Source organism: Lepisma saccharinum, chromosome 8 (assembly GCF_977018435.1).
Source record: "Lepisma saccharinum chromosome 8, izLepSacc3.1, whole genome shotgun sequence".
Taxonomy (NCBI): domain Eukaryota; kingdom Metazoa; phylum Arthropoda; class Insecta; order Zygentoma; family Lepismatidae; genus Lepisma; species Lepisma saccharinum.
The window spans coordinates 38,770,775-38,793,433 of NC_139236.1; the positions used below are offsets into that span (position 1 = coordinate 38,770,775).

At 38.4% G+C, this 22,659-nt stretch overlaps 2 protein-coding genes across 2 annotated transcripts in view; one reads left to right on the forward strand and one right to left on the reverse strand.

The window, feature by feature from the left end:
* LOC145991421 (transient-receptor-potential-like protein) overlaps positions 1–22,659 on the forward strand; it is an 885,379-nt gene that overhangs the window by 218,197 nt on the left and 644,523 nt on the right. The gene's annotated exons all lie outside the window — the stretch shown is intronic.
* LOC145991736 (protein GVQW3-like) lies at positions 21,342–21,740 on the reverse strand. Its single transcript, XM_083127789.1, has one exon. It carries the CDS (start codon positions 21,738–21,740, stop codon positions 21,342–21,344), a length of 399 nt encoding a protein of 132 aa, XP_082983915.1.

Here is a 22,659-nt window from a genome sequence, read left to right on the forward strand (position 1 = left end):
TTCATTGTGTTAGCGGTAAGAGCCTACCCAACCAACATGTCAATAACATGAAGTTGTGGAGGTGTAGCTATAAGGTGTATAGTCATTACATTGAGAAGCTCAGACTACTACATCCGGTGTTAGCATCGAGAGTACCTCAAAGAAGTTAATTCAAGCCAAGGGGCCTCTGAATTCAACGAGGACTCAACCTCAATCCCGACGGGGTGCAGCCGTTTCCCTACGACTTGCTTTGTCTGTTGGTAAGACGAGTAACTGCGCACAAATGGCTCCACCCTCGTACCCTTGTGATACTTCCCCATGGAAACTGTAGATGTCTGCTCGTCAGCTCTACGTTTCTTCCTAAACCCGATATCAGTAGGACCTAGGAGAGAAGTACGCGACGGTATGGCTCCTGCGCTATAGTATTAGTCGCATAAGAGGTATTGGTATCCCTCTAGCGCATCCAGGGTAAGACGCACGGATAGGAGTGTACAACAGGTACAAGATGAGGAGAAAAAGCTACACATTTTTTGAACACTAGTGTTAATATATGTTAAAGGTCAGAGGTTATGTGGATGAGGTTCTGTCTGGTCTGTGACATTCACCCATTTGTACAGAGGGTAGAAAAATTTATGTCAAGATCGTGTAAGGGATTATTTTATCATTGTATGCAAAAGTCAATTTCATTGTTGTATACAAAACCCTATTTCATTGTTGAGTATAAAAGTCAATTTCATTGTCGGTACAAAAGTATTATCTCGTTGTTTTGTACAAAAGTATTACCTCGTTGTTTTGTACAAAAGTATTATTTCATTGTTGTATACAAAAGTATTACTTCAGTATTATATGCCAAGGCAATTTCATTGTGGTATAAAGGATAATTTCATTATTGTATACCAGGGCCATTTCTTTGTTGGACACAAAAGTGAGTCCAACCATCATATAGAGATTTATTTCCTTATGAGTGCAAATCTATGCTAGATCACTCACTACCAATCAAGCGAAATATTGTTTAGCAATTATTGGGTATTTGCACTACCGATGGGTTGGGTTCGACCAAACCAGGGTTAGCGGTAATAGAGAGATGCAAGCACCCCCAAACATATAGGGTTGTTTATGAGGAACAACCCATAACCAACAAGGGTAAGGTCAAAGCCTGCGTGTGAAGTGGGGCCAGTGAGTACATCACTCCAACTCCCCCTCAGTGTCACCACAAAACCCCGGAGCAAACATACAAAAGTGCATGGTGTCATAGGCAGAAGCAGACCCCCAAGCATATTATGCCAGGAACCAGAGACAATCTTTTCAGCGTTCCAGCAATATGGGGAAGCAGGGAGTGTGTCAGGGGTTCGTAATCGAACATTGACATCCAGGAACGAACCACCATGACAATCCTACAGACTTCACGCAAGCAGTGCATTCCACAGATTGTTCACAATCCCAATGGGTAGCCAGGTCGAAGCATTGTTCCGCCAAGCGAGAACAAAAGCATTTGCTGGCAACGGATGCTGCGCAAAGCCAGGCGACAGCATGCTCCACCTAAGGAGATACTGAAGAACAATTGTGAGGTGACCAAACGTGGACAACATACCAAGGTGTATGATGAACAGTTCTTCAAGGTACTGCACCCTCAAGTGAATGAGGGGCAGAGACATTAGATACATGTCTAAAAACTATTATGCAGCTCAGGTCGAGTACAAAAACTGTATTCAGTGCGACAAAGAGCAGACATTATAACCAAAATCATTTATTGAAAACTTTTAAGTGTGTGTTATATTAACCATGTATATACCGTCTAGGAAGCCGTTCGATATATCAAACAGAACAATATCTCAAACATATATCCATGTGACGGACAAGAATAAGTGCAAATTTACTTTTTTTTCATGTATATGTTCTTTTCGGACCAGCGTGGTCATAACGATTCAGTGTGTATATAAATGTTTTGTGTATGTATTTGGGTATAGTGTAGTAAAGGGTAAAGAAAAATGATCCGCTTCACGTATCCTTTTTCTTTTCCCGAGGGCCCGGGATATGTATAACCAACCAAAGGTTGGGTATACATCCCCAATACATACAGGCAGCACTCCACTCCAACCAAAGTACAAGGCCAATTCAATTCAGGTAAAATTAATAGGAATAGACATTCCCATATATGTTAAGATTAACAGAAATTAGGCCTAATTAGTAAAAGTATGATAAAACATCAAAATATTAAGTAAATAATAAGCCCCAGACCAAAATTCATTGGTTATCAAAAAGACATCCTTTTTTTGGACAAACAGAATTCAGAGAGCACATGTTGTTTTTCATGCAAATTTTTTATTAAAACAGATATTTTCAGGATAACATTTGTGCAAGCACAAATTAACTTGCTTTCCCTGAAAATAACTCCAAACCACAATTATATGTGCAAACAAACCACAAAAACATCAAAAAATCGATGTTTTTGGACAAAAGACAATCGGTCTCACAGCACCAGAGCCATCTGGTGAGAGTCAGTGGAACTAGCCCTGACTGGACTGCCATCTATTGGATCTCCTTAGGTACTAGATCAAGGCAAGTAACCCAAGGTGCTGTGGACCAATCAGATGGCTTCATGGGCGTGGCTACCAGACAATGAGACTGTGATAGCTTCTAACATGTGAGGAAGCCATCTTGATTTCACTCTGTGTTGATAGTTAGGATAGTTAACATCGCTCCAAGTTTTGGGCCAGTGTAGGCCAGTGGAGAGAGGACAAAGGAGAAGCCATTGTGTTCGAACATGTGGAATATCCACTAAGTGCTGGGAAACAGCCCTGTAGTGTATAATATGGACGAATTACAGCACTTGAAGTACCTTAAAGTGCATGAAACCAATATCCATGAAAATTCGGAAATTTTCAATACCACATGGTGAGGGCAATGAGCCGTCAGAAAACCATGATGCTTTGTATCCAAAGACATCCACGATTATTCAGTCCATCCTTTGTGATATAGCTCCCTGAAACAGTCCATGTGCAAGCCAATACCCATATGTCTTAAGATACCGCTATATTTTTAGTGAAAACCCACCAGAAATTCCCCCATTTATAGTTGGAGTGAAAAGTGTTTGTTTTAAGGCCCATGTGTGATGAGGTGAATGCAGGATATGTAAGTACCATGCTTTTTGTTACCTATTTGTTGGTTCTAAGTGTAAAAACGAACCTATAAGTTTGTGCAGTGCTTGTGTAGAGTTAAATATGTTAACATCAGAATATTAAATGTGTCTTTCCAACATCTTGATTTATCAATTCATATTTGGGCGGGTAAGTCCGGGAAGCGTACTTCTCGCTCCGGAATAAATAGGCTGAAAGTCCCTATGATAAACCAGCAATCACTCCTCGGAATGGATGCTGGTCTATTGGGGACATCCTCCATGTTAATGGTCACTGGAGGACAGCGTAGAGCTGCACGGGGATAGGTGCGTCCAGGTTGCATAGCCAGGTAGTTTTGTGGGTTCAATGAAGCCCAAGGTGGGTGAGTAGGTTAGGTTCATCCTTCCTACCACTCGGCAACGTAACCTGGAGGCACGTATCCCTGGACCAGCCGCGTAGACAAAGCCATCCGACTCCCAAATCTATCGTCAGTAGTCTTTGGTATCCGTTGTGTCTTTTGTCTCCTTGCCGCGCGGATCGCAATGTTGTGCATTAAGTTAGATAATGATAAAAATTGCAGTGGTTGAGTGCACTATAAATATATTTTTAAAAACTGAACCATTAAAACTACATTAAATAGATTAACTATGTAATGGGCATTAATCGTTTAAAAACGGTTCTGGTAATTTTTATGTTTTTTGGATGGCAGCGGAAATTAACGGTCTTAGATCGTTATTTACCCAGTCAACTCGGCGTTGTAGTACTGTATGCTAACCACTCTGCGGCACGAAAATGTCAACAATGCCATAGTGGCAATTATATTTCTTGTTAAACCTGTAACAATGTGGAACACAAACAATCTACATTAAAATTAACTACGTAGAGTGAAATCCGTTTAATGGATTATTTATTTACATGTAGATTTGTCCCTATCAATCATAGTAGGTCCTGAATTATTATCATTTTGAAACGTTAACACTTAACGCGTTCCATTGTCATTCTATTGTATCCCATAATATGTCTATACACAGCATAAGACAAAGGTAAAGGCTATTTAATTGCGTTTCAAACAATAGAGATTAGATCAAAATCAAGCAGGCTTTTTATACCTGTCAGGAAATAGAAACCGGATACAATACCAATATTTGATATACTTTCTTATGCTCCCCACTTTATCGGCACTTAAATTCCCATTTGAAAGAGTTAAAAAACAAATTTTATTTTTCCTTCTTCATTATTTGGACAGAATATTTCCACTTTATCCTGTGAACTTGTCGCTGAATACCATGGGATCATGCAATTGTGCACAAACATGACACGTTCACATTGTTTTTCTGATGAAGCATTCTGGTAGGATTTGGGGAGGGAGAGTAAAGCTTAGTTGCTATGGAAACCACATTCATATATCAAACTTTCCTGATTCATCGTGCAATTGAGGTAACAAAAAATTTAAGCGGCTTAGGTTGTTAGGAGAAATGGGATTTTACAATACTTGAAGCTTGTACCCATGTTTTCTGGCATTTCCTATTTGTATTCTAGCGTTTCGTGGGTTGATGCTGTTAATTCAGGCGTCGTAACCAATGGGGGATGCTTGAGGTATGTTTCCCTTGTAATAATCGACGGATCTATGCTTTTTCTCTTGGGACGGGGAGGGGGCAGAATTATATTGCAAAATCATGTGTTCTCCCAAAATTACATGGTTCCTTGCAACAACCCCCAATTCAATACAAGGAGCAGTCAAAATGTTCCAGGAATTATGGTATACCACTGTAATGAATATATGGAAACGCTTACCTATCCAAAGTTGGATCCTTGCGCGCACACACACTTGCCACATCGATTCTGCCATTGTTGGAAGCAACGACGGAGGATTTGTTTTGTAATATTCCGGTGCTCAGCCTTCTTGTTCGATTTGTTGCTACACGCGTTCCCTTGAGGCTCATTTTCAGTCATTCAGAGCGAGATCCGGGGAGTACGGTGGTTGGGCGATGACAGGAATGCTTTCCACGGCGAAGATTGATGGATTTGGTTTACTTCACTTCGCTATTCTGTCGTTTTTGGCTAAATGCAAAGATAAGATGATATTGATGAAGGGACGCTCACCTAGGCTTAGATTCGAACCCGGAACCGCTGGCGGAAGACTGCTCTCGGAGAAGAGTTTCTGCACTGCACAACAAGCGATGTATGTGTCGGTGCGTTATCGTGCGAATGCTGTTCAATCACGACGAATGACAAACTCTTCCCACCACAACAATGCGCACTATCCTATCTCCGTATCTAAGTCTGGAAGGGAATTATGGAAACTTTTTGACAGCACGTCGTAAAATGTATGGTATAATATTATTGAACGTTACAAAATAAGTTTATTTTATACCTAGGCATTCCATGATAAATTTTAGATATATTGGGACTTTAAAAATTACATAGGTGAGTGAGTTTGAGTTTGAATGACCCATCGAATCCTTATAAGATACCCTCAACGGCAAAATAAACAGTAGGCGAATTGCCTACCATTTTTGTTCAGTTTGTTTTCCACACCGTGATGATAAGAAATTGAAATTAAAACTCAATAAGCAGAGGTCAACGCCTACTTCGAATCAACAGCATTCCATTTCTTTAAACATCACAGGGTGTAGAATAAAAAAAAATAGCTATGGACAATTTGCATACTATTATATTTGCTGTTGGCTGTGCAACTAGTGCGTACGACAACGGTAAGAAAATGATATTTTTTTCCATGTAGATTAATTAATTAATGTCAAAATAGCAATAGAACATCTTGAAACGAACATATACAAAATGAGTTTCGAAGAGATAATATCATGTGATGGAGCGCCAGGAACAAAGTTTAGAAGAGAACAAACGCTATTTGATAATTTAGGAAGAATTGCTAACGAAAAGATGTCGATGAAACGTGCATTGTCAAAATATTCACCTTCTGTTGGTGGAGTCCATTATCTGTCTATGCTCAAAGGAACGGATATCCTTGCATTATATGCAATGCACATGGTGGGCGCACGGGGGACAGGGGGACAGTGCCCCCTAATCATGGACGTCCGAAGATTTTTTCCACGGAGGGACAAGCAGGGTATTTATCCGCGGAGCATATTATCCCGATAATAGTGTCGCCACCTCAAAAAAACACCACTTGAATTTGAAATTATCTCATTAGTGTAAATTACTATGACTGAAATCAAATTATACTTGTGAAATATATACTTTTAGGTTGACATTCGATTTCTAAGGGGGAGATGTTGCCATCCTTGCCCCCCTTCCAGACGTCCATGTCCCTCCTACATTATTGTACTTTCACCTAGAAATTTAGTGGAGAGTAATCTTATCGCTGTTATTATTAAACGATATTATACTCTTAAAGATAATTAAGTATTTTCAAGCCGATTAAAGTTCAAAGCGACTACAGGGGAAGGGGGTGCAGTGGCGCAACCACAGGGAGGGCAATGTGCATTGCCACTCCCCAACCTTGGACGGAAATCAATTCATGGGGGGCAAGGGGGGGGGGCAAACATTGAGGTAAAACAAAGCAAGACTAGTAGAATCTAAGAGTAGCATGACAAAAGGATACTGAAGATGGAATTAGTTTTCACGTCTTTCTGGCATTATTTCTTCCAGAGCACCTGCAGGGGTGTTCCCCAAATGATATACAAATAAAAATACATTTCGTAAAATTTTCTTGATCGCTTCGCTCGCAATGTCTGCTTTTTTTACAGTCTTGTCAAGTTCGGAGTTGGCGGCAGGAGTCGGCCCTGGGCGCCGAACGACCAAAACAGAAAAAATATATTTAAAAGGGAATGCCATGGTGTACCGTGAAAATTTTTGTGCCATATTAAATCAATAACGTTTTCAGTTTGCAAAAATTGGGATCTATTAATTTTCTTGCTCACATTTTTATTGTTTTCTGTAATGCATTGTAAATTACCAGAGAGAGAAGTTATTACTACTAAGTACTTCAGACTCTTGCTGCTAAACAGTTTTTTGGAGGAAAAGGAGTGCGGCACATTTCAGAGACAATTGATTTATTCGTTATGGTGCCCCTATGTTGCTGCAATATATACTATATACGTATATATTATGTATGTATATATGTATGTATATACATATAATACATATAGCCATCAATGCAATGAAACTAAAACAGTGAGATAAAATGAGGTTTTTCTTTCCCGACTGAACTTTCATCACGACTTTTGCCACCTCCCCCCCCCCCCACTAATCAGAGGATCTGCGCACGCTTATGCTAATGCACCAATTGTATGTGTTATTCGAGTTGCCTAATCACAAGTGGTTGGCGGTTGCTTCATGTTCTAAGTGTGTTTTCCTTTGTATGTTGTGCATGGATTCCGTCCAACTACTAACGCTTGTGGCTGTACAATGAAATTCCACTCCAAGAAACACACACACACATGTTGACCATCGGCACATAAGGGTCAAGATCTTTGACTTCCAGGGATATTCTCTGACATGCCTGTCCTTTTCATCTTCGCGTTTGAACAGATAAGGTCGAAAAAACGCGGTTGTAGTGTCAAAATTCCAATCTCTTCGACGGTTGGTGATTGCTGATGTTCGGCCAACTGCAAGGGGAGGTGTTGCGCACATTAAAGGAAACTCCTGGATTGCAATTGCGGACGGAAGGAACGTCAATCACGCGATCGATTCTGGGGGAGAGGGAGACAATCGCATTGAAGAGGCGGTTGAGGCTCGAAGTTAGAAAGTAGTTCCCTGAAAACCTCCATAAATTCCTTTTTTGAGCTGCATTTCTCTGATGTTATGTGCCGGCCCCTATGGCGGAGTGGTTATCACATCGCGCTACGACGCCAGGGGTTCCGGGTTCGAATCTTGGCCTGGGCATGGATGTTTGTGAGTGTTCATTCAATTTCCTCACTCATCCCCATCTACGCAAATGAGCCAAAAGTGGCACAAAAAGGGAAGTAATACAAAGCAAATCATTCAATCAATCAGTTTGATGTTATGTGACGGTTTGTTGAAATTACCTGATCACAATCACATGACAGCAGATACCTGAACATCTTTTCTTTCACTTTCCGTCTCTGCATTCATACATGTATGTGTGTGTGTGTGTTAATTTTATCTGAAGCTCGGAACCTTCGGTGCTCGGCCAACGAGGTGGCATGTGTGTGTATACATGTGTGTGCAGTGCTAGGGTGGACCGAAAAAATAAAAGTTGGAATTTTGCAACGTAATAGGTGCAAAAATATGCGTATAGGCACGTGTATTCTCCCTGTAAAATCTTAGAAAAATTGATTAATATCTTGCCCTCTTCCGCGTCTTGTATAATTCGACATGTTGCAAGAATTCTCACACGCTAATTTACTACAAGGTAAATATTTATTTGTAACTACTAACATAAATTTGTTATCCACGGAACATCAAACTCAAAAGTGTTTTTTTTTAAAAAAAAATATATATTTATTTACAGGCATCCTTCACTGGGACAACAAAAGATGTTACAAGAAGTTGGAGCGAAGAACAACCCCCACCACTAAAATTTCTTTCAGGCTAAACACGGCTTAAAACAGGATATTCAGTCGTAATTTGTTTCAAGGCCAGTGCGGGTGTAAAATAGTGTTTGAATAGTTACCTACATGATATTAGGCAAATAAAAATGAGTGCTCAAAAGTTTGTTACGACAAGAAGTTCAGTTAGTTGTCCTATTTTTGGGCCTCCTAGTGACCTTAATTATTTAGTTTTGCCAACTGTAAAAGACGTTTTAGTGTTTTACTCTTTCATCAGACATGAGTTAAAAGATCAAAATAAGCCTTCGAATAAAGAACCGACTTTTCATGAAATATCAAATATAGTTGCACAAAAAGTTGATGACATCTGGAAGAAAGCGACAATTCCCATTGTGCCACGTTCTCGTGTCATACAGCTTTCAGATAAGTATCGTAAGGAGTGCTTAAAAATTATAAGGTTTCCCAAAACGAAGCGTAACGAAAGTTATGATTTAAGACTAATCGCATTTAAAAATAATTGTGAAGCTAATTTATTTGATATTGCTGTTTGCAAATGCCCCCTCTTTTCCAATTGTTCTTGTGAAAAGCTTCGAAAAGTTCCTGTAAAGGAATAACGTTTCCTAACAGACCAGAGATTGAGAAGAAAAATGGTAATAGGAGCAGTAGATGTTGCCGAGAGCAATAGAATGGAAAAACTAGAAGAACGAAAAATGAATGAAAAGGCAAGGCAAGAAAAACATTCTAAAGTTAGCTTTGATTCGGACTTTCAAAGTTGTGTACAAAATATTCCAACAGCTAACAGATCTTCCAATGCACCAGTAAATTTAAAGCAGAATCGTTCTCCAGAAATTCTGCAACCCTCGACTTCGGAGGAAAATCAACAGTATAGTCGGAACAAACTAGAACTTCCCACACTTGCAAGAATTTGTGATCAGTTTGCTGTTTCTGACCGATCGGCGGCAGCCGTTGCTTCGGCGGTTTTGCAAGATGTTGGTATTGTGACAGAAGATATTTCAAATGTAATTGACAAGAATAAAGTCCGCAGACTCGTCAAAAAAATTGGGAGTCCCTTAAAAAAATAACTTCCACCAAGTATGTTAAAAGTATTTACTTTGACGGAAGAAAAGATAAAACCCTTTACCAGGAAAAAATTGGAAATAGCTATCATCGCAGAACAATTACCGAAGAACATATTTCTTTGATTGAAGAGCCGAATTCAGTTTACCTATGGCACGTCACACCTGTTTCCGGCACTGGAAAGTCTATTGCAAAAAACATATACCATTTTTTATTGCATATAAACTGCCTTTGGGACAACTCAGTGATGTAGGTTGCGACGGCACCGTGATCAACACTGGACACAAGAATGGAGCGATTCGCTATTTGGAACTGCAAATCAAACTACCTTTGCAGTGGTTTATCTGCCAACTTCATGCAAATGAGCTGCCTTTGCGACACTTGTTCCAGTATCTTGATGGAAATACTACAGGACCTATCGAATACTCTGGACCAATTGGAAATTCACTTGAAAATTGTGAGCAACTACCGGTTGTGAACTTTAGTGTTATCAAAGGAAATTCTTTAGAGGTGGATCCAGAAGATCTTAGTAGCGATCAACAATATTTATTTGAGGTGTATCAAGCAGTCTCATCTGGCTATTGCCCACCAAATTTGGCGAATCGTCATCCTGGGAAGCTTTCTCATGCGAGGTGGCTTACAAAGGCAAATCGTGTATTGCGGCTGTATATTGGCAGTGAAGATCCCTCCACAAATTTAAAGATCCTTGCTGAATTCATTGTAAAAGTATACGCCCCAATGTGGTTTGATTAAATGACCCATTCATCTTGCAAAAATGGGGCTCAGCGCTACTTAAATGAGGACCTAAAATATGTAATTAACCCCGTAATTCAACGGAATGCACATTTTCTTCACTCAGAAAACCTCTTCCTTAACATGCTGTCTGATGATCGCCGTTTTGTGAGAGAATTAGCCTTAAGACGAATTCTGAAGGCAAAACAAAAGAAAGCCGTAGACGTAAGGCAATTTGTACTCCCAGATTTGAATTTCAATGGCACAGATTATATCGAACTGATTAACTGGGCTGATGTCGAAGTCACATTTCCACCAATTTTCTATAACGAAATTGAAGAAAATCTCCAAACATTTATAGAGCATTCTGACGAACCAACATTAGAGTTTTCTCGCTTTCCTTGCCATACACAAGCGGTTGAGAGGTGTGTTAAGCCAGTGGTTAAGTTTACTACAGAGGCTTCAATTGCAGTCTTCGGCCCCGAAACCAGGGATGGATTTGTTCGTGCAAGGATTCAGTCAAGAAAAAAATCTTCTTTCCTTTGAAGACAAAAGCGAATTTAAAGTTGTCTGACATCTTATTCCATAACTTAGCAAGTCAATTATGATTAGTTTTATGGTGTCACTGCGTTATAATATGATATTGCATATTTCATTTATTAATTATACTATCAGAAACGATAACTGTTTTTTATTTGCAAATCTTAAAAATGGTATTTTTGTTTTAACTACTGAACTTTGACGGCGAGTAGAGGGCAGAAGATATAAGATAAATGCAAAAACTTTTTTGCAGAATTATTACTTGTCATTAGCCACATCATTTGGCACCTATTACGTTGCTGATTTTGTAAAATAAAAATTTCACATCTATAAGAAAGGCCCACCCTAGTGTGCACGTACACAAGAGCGTGTGTATGTATGCATATCTGGTTTCCCCGATGATCAGTGGCGGTTTCAGGAATCGTGAACAAGGGGTATGATAAGCAAAACAGGTCCCCATGGACTTATACAGAATGAAATCGATTACAAAGTTTCACACCGTCTTTTATATAGGCCAATTACAATACCTCTACCAATTGACGTGACTAATGTACAATTTACTACAAAAGCGAAGCAAGAGAAAAAGCAAACCTATTTTTGCATAAGTGCGTAACCTATTTTTGTTCACATTGAGTTTCAATAAATTTAAAATTTCTTGCTTTTCCGTTGATCCATTGATAATTTTGTACAATAAAATTTGCTCGTGGATTTCTCTTCTAGTAGAATGTATTCTAATACTATTTTTTTCTAATTTTGTATGTAGTATCTGTATGACGATTTTTTTATAAGTTTAATAATACAGTATAATTAACGTAAGAACTTTTTAGAATATACAGCACTAGTAAAAAGGATCCCATATTATACAGGCAGATTTCTCTCTGCTTCTAAAGAAACTATTAATATTTAATTATTAATATTTAATAATTAAATAATATAATTAATGTCTCTATATTGTTAATGTCTTTTGTATTTGTTATAATAAAACCTAGTACATGATACGAGGTTTTACATACAATATTTTATCAATATGTGTTCCGAAACACGAAAGTTAACTTATGATCAATCATTGATTTCTGTCCTCCTTTCCAAAATATTACCACCCACCTTACACTCTAAGCAGACGAGATCTACCTTTCTCTTGTGGCGCCGGTGCCGTAAGGTTTATTTAATTTTCCTCTATTTGTACTGAAATGTTTGTGCATGTTGAAAATACCAAGGTTAACAGGCGAATTTACAAAAGAAGCCTACGAGGGCCGTACGATCTGAATCTATGAATGCAATGCGAAATATTAACATTTCTGCACAAGTTTCGTTCAGCAAACATCATCAATAATTCCTCGAGTCGATCTTGTGCCATAGTGGTTCTTATTTTTGTTTTCACCAGTCAACTTCGAGAAAGTTCTCTCTACGCTGGCTGTCAAAATTGGTATGCACAAAAATGATCTAATGATTGGTAATGTTCCGAACAGTATTATGAGAGAGGAGCAAGGCTTTTAGAAGTGAAACTCTTGCTGGTGCCACTAAATCGCTTAGTATATCGTACACTCAATAAGAAGATTAGTCTTATTATGAATAAGAAGCTATGAATAATGGAGGTTAGTAATCATGTACAGTTTTTTGAACAGTTCGATGTGGAACGTGGCAATATTCAAACATACATTGAAAGGTTTGACCAATTCTGTTTGGCAAATACTATTGCAGCAGATAAAAGAGTTTGTACATTAGTTTCGGTACCTGGCAGAAGAGTGTACGATATACTAAGCGATTTACTGGCACCAGCAAGAGTTTCACTTCTAAAAGCATTGCTCCTACTCTCTTAATAAGTTAAATTTGCCTCTTAACTCGCCACCGCTCCCTCGTAAGGAATCGTCGAATGAGGTCCATCCAGTTGGTAGAAGAAAAGCACAGAAGGCAACCAATGACTTCGTTAATGAATCAGAAGCTATGAAGTACATAAAGCTTCATAATGTCAATTTGATTAACATGGAACAGTATTTAGACAATAAAATAGCTGACTCGAAGACATCAGTTTGTGAGTCAGAAAGATCAAATTTGAACTCATTGCAAATAGGGGACAGTGAGACGAAATGTATGTCGGAGTATAAGAAATGCATGGATGACGCGGTACATAAAGTGAAGAGTTTGTTTGCTCATCCAAAGAGTGTATTAAACAATGTGTACTCAGTTGTTGTGACTGAAAAGAATGATGGAAAGTACACAGTAATGACAAATGCACAATTGTTAGATGTCTAATCCTAATATTTGATTTTCTTTGGGTGACGATGAAAGAGAATTTGTTTCTTACTTTTAGAATCATTAAGACGACCGGATGTATGAGAAATGGGATAAACTATAGAATTAGGTACGACTACTTCACTCAAATACTCGCCCAAAACGTATGATTTAGTTAACTTTTTTCTCAGGGTCGAAATGTCTCTCGATAACTTAACTTCACGGACAAAAGGTTGGTTAACTCACGTTTCGTTTAGTTGTTGTTAGCCGTACCTAATACTATACGTAGTTTTACCAAGAAATGTCCAATTCTTGCAGCAATATTTTATTGTGATTTCAAAAGAAAAAAGCCAGGAGAGAAGCAAAGACAAAAACAACCAGGGCGGTATCAAGGTTTGTGGAGGCCCCTGGGCAAAATGTTTTGTGGGGCCCCCCATTTTTAAATTTTTTTACTAGGAACTTTATTAGCTCAATATGTTAAACACCAATTTTCAGCAGTTGAAGTGGTAGACCTGATTTTAGAATCAGTAGTCATTCACAATCGAACATATCGCAGATAGGTTTGCAGGGAGAATAGCGCAGTAAAATAAAGTTACAGGACGAAGATTGTAGCTCTATAGCAGCAGTAAAATCCTGCGTCTAAATGTTTACAGTATATTATGAAGAGTGAACACCGTAACTACAATATATAGTAAATACTAAGGGGATTCAGATGGAAAAAGAGAACTGAGCAATATACTGTACTTACGTACATAATTTATTATAAATTATATTATTTACAAGTAAGAGTAAATATGTCACAACATATGCACGGTCCACCTACTGGATAATTACCGACAGTTTCATTGTGGAAATTGTAATAACTACACTTTCTTCAAGAAAATTCCCAAAGGCTTAACACTTATAATAGACACACTTTTCTTGCCTTTTTCGCCGAAAAGTTATCTACTATATCATCTAAATCCAATTCACGAAGAAGTTTATGTTCAATGCTTAATAAACAAAGATTGGATAAGCGATCCTGTCCCACGGCAGCACGAAGTCTGTTTTCATTAATTTCATTTTTGAGAAAGATCTTTCTCTGCTGCAGTTTGTTAAGTTTAAGACCAAATACATTCTAAAGAGAATTTCGACATTGGTAAATGTAACGGGTCCTTACATACAATATTATACATAGACAGTTTCATTGGGATGTCTTTCTGATGTTTGACATTGCTCCTGCCTACTAGGTGTTCAAACTGTATCAGCTCATTCTCTAGGGAGGGTTGCAGATCCTCCTCGTAGATGCTCACAAGCTCGTGAGCTGCAGATGTAATTTGTGATGGAGTTGCCACTTCAAGTTCATTTAGAATACTGAACCTCTTTGAGACAGTTTCATAGAGAAAAATCCTGTCTGCACTCTGAAATGTTCACTAGGCGAGAGGTGGATTTGAGGTTCATTTTCATAGTCAAGAGGATCAAGTCGGATATTTCTCACCCGCTGACGTGTGTTCCTTATTGTACTATTCTGTGCCACTTCTTCTTCTTCTGGCTATCTCCTCACATTCAGAAAACCAAACGATTTCCTTTTTGATTCTACGAACTTCTTTAAAGATCTCAAAATATCAATGGCTGACATTGATTTTTAAAATACAACTTCTTATGTAATTTTTCACAAGCATAGCCAGCTGGTTAAAAGAATGTTTGGTGGAGGCCCTTCACAGCTTCCTTTTGGTAGGGGCACCGGGACAATTGCCCCAGTTGCCCATGGATTAATCCGGCCCTGAAAACAACACTGAACCTGACATAACTAATGTTATCCAAAATCCAAGTTTCAGTATCTCTAGTTTCGAAACTCAATCGCAAATTTTATTTAGCTATGATACTGTTCGGAAAAATCATTCGCTTGAAGTAGCCCGTTTTTCAATGATTTCAATAACTCACCTGATTTTCAACGTTTCAGAAAATTATTCATGAAAGTAGACTGACGCAAGGTAGCCTTTTCCCGTTGTCTCTGCCTTTTCTTATTTTCTGCCCCTGACAGTTTTTCTTTGCTGTACTAATTTTCATTAGATGCGAAAACGGAAAACCAGAAAAAAATTTCAGAAATATGCAAACTGTTAAGCCGTACTCTTCTAATGTATGCTATTCACTCACTACCAGACCACAACTGAGTATCCGAAGGGAAGCAATACTACGAGCTATTTTAAATAAATGTTTATCGTGCCGCTTATTGTTGCGGATTATTAAAATGTTCAAAAACGTTCAGTAGCGCTTCCGAACAGCCGCCTGCCGCGTTTTGAAGCAGTGAACGGAAAAAGAAACACCGACAATTGAATTCGTAAAAGTGAGAATGGATCTTATAAGTAGACTTCGGATTTTTAGATTCTAAAATATGTGCTTTTAGGTTCCTAAAATAGGCTCTAAAAATCCTAAAATAGGTTCTAAAAATCCTAAAATAGGCTCGAAAAAACTTAAATTAGGCTTTAAAAATCCTGAAATAGGTTGCAAAAAAAATTAATTTGGTACAAAATTCCTGAAAAATACTGATTAGATACAATCGTTGAAAACAAAATTTCACAAGAACCGTAATAACCAAATATTAATTTTCTAAACAAATTTTCATTTCTATATATCATTTTCAAAATTATCTACAAATTATATAATACTGCACTTGTGCTGTTAGAGAAAGTTACTTGATGGTATGAAAAATGAATTATATACGTATGTATAATTTGCTGCAAAATATCAGGGTGGCTACTCACTTGGAATTCCTTGAATTCCGGGAATTTTGCGTGAATTATTTGCTCTGGAAATTATTCATGAATTTTGGCAAGACATGAAAAAAGGTACAACCGGATATTTTCTCTAGTCCCATTTTTCTTCGTAGACGTGAAAAATTGCAACTTTTATTAATCCAAATCCCATTAAATTTATACATGTTTATACATGCCCTGAGGCAAGTTTCTCTCAGTTTAGCTTTTATTATTTTTTATTTTTGTAGGAAGAAGAAGAAAGCTACATGAAAAATAAAACAAAATTTTCTCAATCCGTTAACTTCGTTAGTGTCTTTTGCAGAACAATCTATCTGACAGACGGAAGATTATTACAAAATAATATATCTTGAAGTTGATTAGGTAATTTTTTTGTTACATTGGAATCATACAAACCCTTTACATTGTTAATATTTTTGTGTGTGGAAGGGAGGGTGTGAGTCGGTAATATGTAAGGTTGGAATAGAGAAAACATCTGCTTGTATCCTTGAATTTTTGGAAAGTTCGCCTTGAAAACCAGGAATTATACTTGAATTTTTTCATGGTTCTATTGACCACCATGAATATTTTTGCGTTTTCCACACTCAAACTCCACCTCTCGTCTGTGAGGATAATTTGATGTGCTGAAAATTATCTTTCAGCAGAAACATAGTCAGTAGTGCGATTGTAATCAAGGGGTCCCGGGTTCGATAAAGGCACATAGTGGTTCGGATCCCACTTTAAACTGTAGGTTTAGCCTTACTGTGCATGAAGTGGTATTAAAACACTAAATCAATCAACCAGTTAAAGCAAATTTGAATACTGAAACATTACTTCGCAAGCCGTGAATGCCAAAATGGACCAAACTGACACGAGAGTGAGCAAGGCCACACAGATCTGAAGTTTGCACTTGGGACTGTGCAGGCAGTGAAGACGAGAATAGGGAGGAGGGGGGGACAAGAAGTTTACTTTATTTTAGTAGGCAAGGCTTAGTAGTATTAAAAGTCTACAGTGTGGGGATAAAAAGTAAGGGGGAACGTCCCCTTTCGCCGCCACTATGTGCAGGTGACAGTGCGTCAGCCATTTTGTTTTGTTTAGAGCTTTGATAAACATTATATACTTGGAGGGAGGGGAATCGTCAGGAAACATGTTTCAAACATGCCAGTCATGGAATTATTTCGCCACCAAATCTAGTAAATACCTCTGTGAGATATAAAAATCCTGTAAAACCTAAACAAAATATAAAGACCTAAAATAAGATTTAATTTAGGCACACAAACGTAAAATAGGTTCTAACAAGCAAAATAGGTTATTTTAGGCACTATAAAACTTAGTCAGTTGTTTCGTTTTTTTATGAAACGCTGATATCACTTGTTATTTCTTATTTACCTGCAAAGGGAAAAATAGGTTAACAACCTAAAATCCGAAGTCTGCTTATAAGGGATTGTTGACGTTAGAGGACAGGTTCCGCGTGATTGTTGACAGTTGATTTAAGCAGCAAACAAAAGGAACGATGTTTTGGCATTTTTCCTCTTACATATTTCCAAAGTGTTTCAGTCGGAACTTTGCAACGTGGAAGTTGCATAGCAACAAATATGCACAAGAACAAGAACACGTTTACCCCAAAGGATGCATTCAGTAAATACAATCCGGTTACGTTCTACCTTCATGTCGCCCCGGCGTCCGTGAAAAAACAGGGGGTACGGCCGTACCATCGTACCCCCCCCCCACCCCCCACTGGAGCCGCCGGTACCGGTGGTATAGTGGCTAACGCAGTTCCCTTGATGGCTACCTGTTCAATTCGTTGTGGAGAGAGAGTTCAGTGATTCAGATCTCACTTTAAACTGTAGGACCAGTACCGATTAGCCCATCTTGGAAGCATAGTATTTTTCGATAGTGAGAGAAAACTTAACGGGATATTGAAACCCTTATTGAACGAGTGGCATGTACCTGGAGTCTACTACTAGTTACTACTTTAACAACTAGGTTTTGGAGTTCATGCACAGATTGGCCAATCGGGGTAGACCTACATTTTAAAGTGGGACTCCAACTACTGTGGGCCTCCGCCGTGTATCGAAACCGGAAACACTTGAATACAAAGCGACGACTTAACCACTACGCCATCGGAAGATCCAAACAACTAGTATGGTGACAGGCACTATTTTCCACTTTTGCTAAACCTTATAACCAAAAGGCAAGTAAACTGTCCTTGACCCTCTCCCCAGTATTGGCACCTTCACCCCCAAATTTGGAACCCAATCGCCGCCACTGGTGACAGGAAATCTACGACTATATTTTGTGGACTCTCAAGTACTCCTTTCCAAACCTGCACTTATTTTCGTCTATAGCCTACAGTTCATAATAAGCGTTCTTCCTTTTTATATATACCAATAGTTCATAATTTCCTCTGCGATTGTTTATAAACCCCTGCAAAGTTTTACAAGAAACTGAAACTAATATCACTACACTGTTCATTATATTTATATATTTATTATAATATCTTTCAATTTATCCATTTTGGTGGTTATACTACTTAAAAGGCATGTGAAATTAATTAAATCTACTCAAAGGCTACTTGACTGTCATCTATCCTCATGGTTTGCACTAAATGTCTGTAATAGGGATTAATTTATTGTCATTGCGTTGGCGTTGTCAAATTTTCATGCAGACAGGAGTGGCTTATGAATTAAAGTTATCGGTTTGACGACACGCCATCTTGCTTGATTTGGGACTTACGTATGTCGACAGGAAATTATTATTGTAATAATCACAGGCGTAGTATGTGATTCTTTCGATAAGTGATGAATGAGACAGCGCCCCTCTCTATCGATTTCTTCGTCCCAGAGCTATTTTTAGATTTTCCTTATTCACGTACAAATCTTGAAGCAAATTTTTCATCACTTTCATCTGATCATCATTTATTTTCATCGTCGTGATTAGCCAAAAGTAGAAAAACTAAACGTAAAATGAGAAGACAGAAGATTTGTCATAGATTACAAAAATACATATTTTGTCTCGCTCTTGATTTTTCATTTTTTTAAAAATCTAAACTTAACGCCAGGTATACAAACATGCAAAGTTCCAAGAAATAAATGCATCGAAAAACTAATTCCATTCAGAAATTTCAGTAGGGGTGAGAATGGGTCAATAGTGATTCTGATTGCATTAATGATGTTAAAGTTTCAAGTAAGACTCGAGCAGGAAGTACGTATAAGTAACTCACATTTGTATTGAAGTAACATTAACACTGATACACTTTTAAGTAGAAGGGCTACATTTCAAATACTGGCGGAAACGTCTTGTATTTTGTGTGGCACAGCACGGGCAACACAGAGAGCACTTCTTGTAGGACGCCAAATGTGAAATTCAACTGTAAAAATATCCTCACCAAATAAAGTTAGGGTCAAAATAACTGCATCTGAATAACGCACATCTGAAATGACTTGCCACATGACCCCCTTTCCATTTGAAAATCTGGAGGTAATTTAAATATGGCGGTTTTCAAGATGGCCACCATGATGCATATTAGCCCCATCTGGTGTGCCCCCCGCCCCTTTACCCGTATCCGAAGTTTCATCGTCCTCCGTCAAACCGTTTTCAAATTGAAAAGTGTGGCGCTGACATTTTCTTCGACTTGCTACTTAAAAGTAGTAATAGTGCTCCCCTGTGCTTTGCACCACGCCATGAAGGCGTATAGGGGATGTGGGGTTTCGGTCCCACACTTTCTTGATCTCGGCCGAACTGGGGGGTGATGTGATCAGTACCACGCCCCTGGCCGCCTATATCCCCCAGAGTTTCCTCCAGGTACCCACTTTATATGTCGCTGGGTGGGCGCCGGAGCCGCTTGAACAGGTTGAAAAAGTCCCGGTTCTCCCCCGCCAGGGATCGAACCCGGGTCCCTCGCATGGTAGTCAGACGTTGCTACTTAAAAGTAATACTAAAACCAGGTGGCAGTTTTTGTGTGGACAGTGTAGAGCTCCACGAAAGTAATATGAGATTATGTTATAATGACACTCGTGGTTGAAGTCTTCGACATTCAACGTGCGTCACAGGTAAGGTAAACCTTGTTTCTCGTGTGACGCAGGAGAATGCCACTGCTTACGGCATCAGATAACAAAATGTAAGAATCACATCCTATGTATTATCTCAGTCCAAGTGTTTGCTTACTTTCCTGTACGAAGCAACACCATCACGTTGCATGGGACCACAGCCGACAGATTATGACAATCAAACATTACGTTTGTTGCGTCATCGAAATGGCACCCATTAGGTTAGAAGAACTAATATTTAACAGAGCTTCTAACGTTAAAATGTTTTTCAGTACTCACCAAGAGTCTAAGCGACTCTTAAAAAAGAAAATGTAATTGTAAAAGGTGTATTCCATTTTCACGGATGGGACACGGGAACTACATTTTTCATATTAAAGTAACTATTCTACAGATACAGCGTGTCCCGCTTATACGTATAATAAAAGAAAAATTCATAACTTCTAAACAAACTGTCAGAATGATGTGATTGTTGTTTCCTTTTAAAGAATGCCTCAGATTCTTTTTAGCAACATATTCAGTAGTAGTTGCGCATGCGCAGTAGCCAGAATGTCTTGAAATTTGATATTATCAGTTTCTCAGTAGCCATTCGTCTTGTGGTCGCCACAAGAAAAGGTGTTTTGTGTTTTAATTTTGTCTGAAGTGAAGTCTGCGACACTTGTGCAGAGACGATTTAGTGCACCTTATGGTTTGGGTGCTAAAGAAGTAGTTCCATCGTACATTTCAATAAAGAAATGGGAAAATGAGTTAACGCGAAACCGGTTCATTTCTCAAATCTCGTTAGAGACTTCCTGGACGAGCATTTCAATGGAAAATGGATAGGAAGAGGTTCGAATTTTATTGAATGGCCCCCACGGTCACCAGACCTCACCGTGTCTGATTTTTTGTTGTGGGAGTGTGTTAAGAACAAAGTTTACTGTACACCGGTTAGAGATTTCCAAGACTTGCGTGAAAGAATTGTGGTCGCAGTAAGCAACATTACCCCGCACATGCTTCAAAACGTGTGGCTTGAGGTTGACAACCGGTTTGACATTTGCCGTGCCACTAACGGTTCACATGTGGAAGTGCGCTAGTTTTCTTGATTTGTAAAAAAAAATTCTGAGTTGTTACATGTTTGTACAAAGTTTGGACAAAAAATATTGGTAAATAAAAAAGTTGTGATTTTTTTCTTTTATTATACGTATAAGCGGGACACGCTGTAGTTAAACAACATTTTTCTTATAGTTTCTGTGCAGTGAAATATGAAACTTAACACTGTTGATTATACGAGGGCCATCCGGAAAGTAGTACCCGTTTTGGATTTTTTTTAAAAAACTAACAAATATTTTTTTGAAAAACTTTGTAATTGTTAACAACAAACTTTAAACTACTTCTCTACATAGTCACCAGGTACATTTAAGCATTTGTCATAACGTGTGACGAGTTATTGTAATCCAGCTTCATATTCCTCTCCGGCCAGTCCATTGAGAAATGTAGTCTTCTTTCAGAATTTTTTCCTCCCAAAACGTCCTTTAGTTTTGTGAAGAGATGAAAATCTGAATCAATTTCGTGAAGAATTGTTCGTGAAACATCAGGGAACTGTTCACTGATTTCATCCAGTGTGACACGCCGATCTTTCTTGATGAGTTCATCCACTGCACTCAGCAGTTCGTCTGTAATGACAGACGGGCTCCCGGAACGTTCGTCATCATAGACGTTCTCCTTCCCCGAGTTAAAGTTTCGATACCAGCGCCGAACAGACGACTCATCAATAACATTGTCTCCATAAACCCGCTTTAATTTATGGTCGCACATTCCTGGCGTTGAGAAATCTGATCACAGCCCTAACTTCACAAGTGGCGGCGTTTTCAATTATTTTGAAACATTGTAAAAACTCACAGAAACAATAACTACAATGACAGCGCTACGAAACTTCGCACACACTGAGCAGACAGGCAACTGAAGTCGTTTGACCTTGAGCGGCGACTACTGGCGTCACTAGCGCTCCACACGGCGCGAGCAGGTACTACTTTCCGGATGGCCCTCGTACATAATTACCCTTAAAATATTTTCCCAGATTTATAGCTATAAGTGAACAATTTTGTGTCACGGGCGGGACAGACAAAACACTGCCTCTTCACTACATAGGAATTTTTAGAAAAATTCTGAAAATTCTCAAATAATGAAAAATAAATTATTTAAAACAAAGAGAAAAGTAATTGACTTTTTAATATTCTAATGGAGTTGAGAGGGAAATATAACAGATGATGGAGAAATTAATTATTTTTGGTGTCACGGGTGAAACACAATAGAAAACACAAGTAAATCTAAAAGTTAAATTAAAGGAACAATATGTATAATACGTGAATTTTTATCCAAAAGATAATTTTAGATTGTTCAGTGACAGTCACAAGATAGGATAAAGTTACAGCATTGAATTTAATTTTAAAAATTGATGTTCACGGGCACTTTCACATGGAATGTCTCAAAATGATACTTTTTCAGCGAAATTTTTTTCTAGTTTACTAAATACGAGGGCCACTATTTATATTTTGAGCCTTGGCAACACTGATTGAAGTTAGGCGCGATTTGACGTTTGCACGGAATCGTCTGGCATTATTGACCATAACGTACTTCAAATGTTTTGTCAATAGCTTCATTTGTGTTGTTTATGTTGCCTTGGAGATTGCGCGACAACAATAAAATGGAATTAACTCGTGAACATTTTCGTGCG

Bases quoted from the DNA above. Each gene is read 5' to 3' on its own strand.
- LOC145991736 (XM_083127789.1), bottom strand. From the start codon at position 21,740: ATGTGCGACCATAAATTAAAGCGGGTTTATGGAGACAATGTTATTGAT.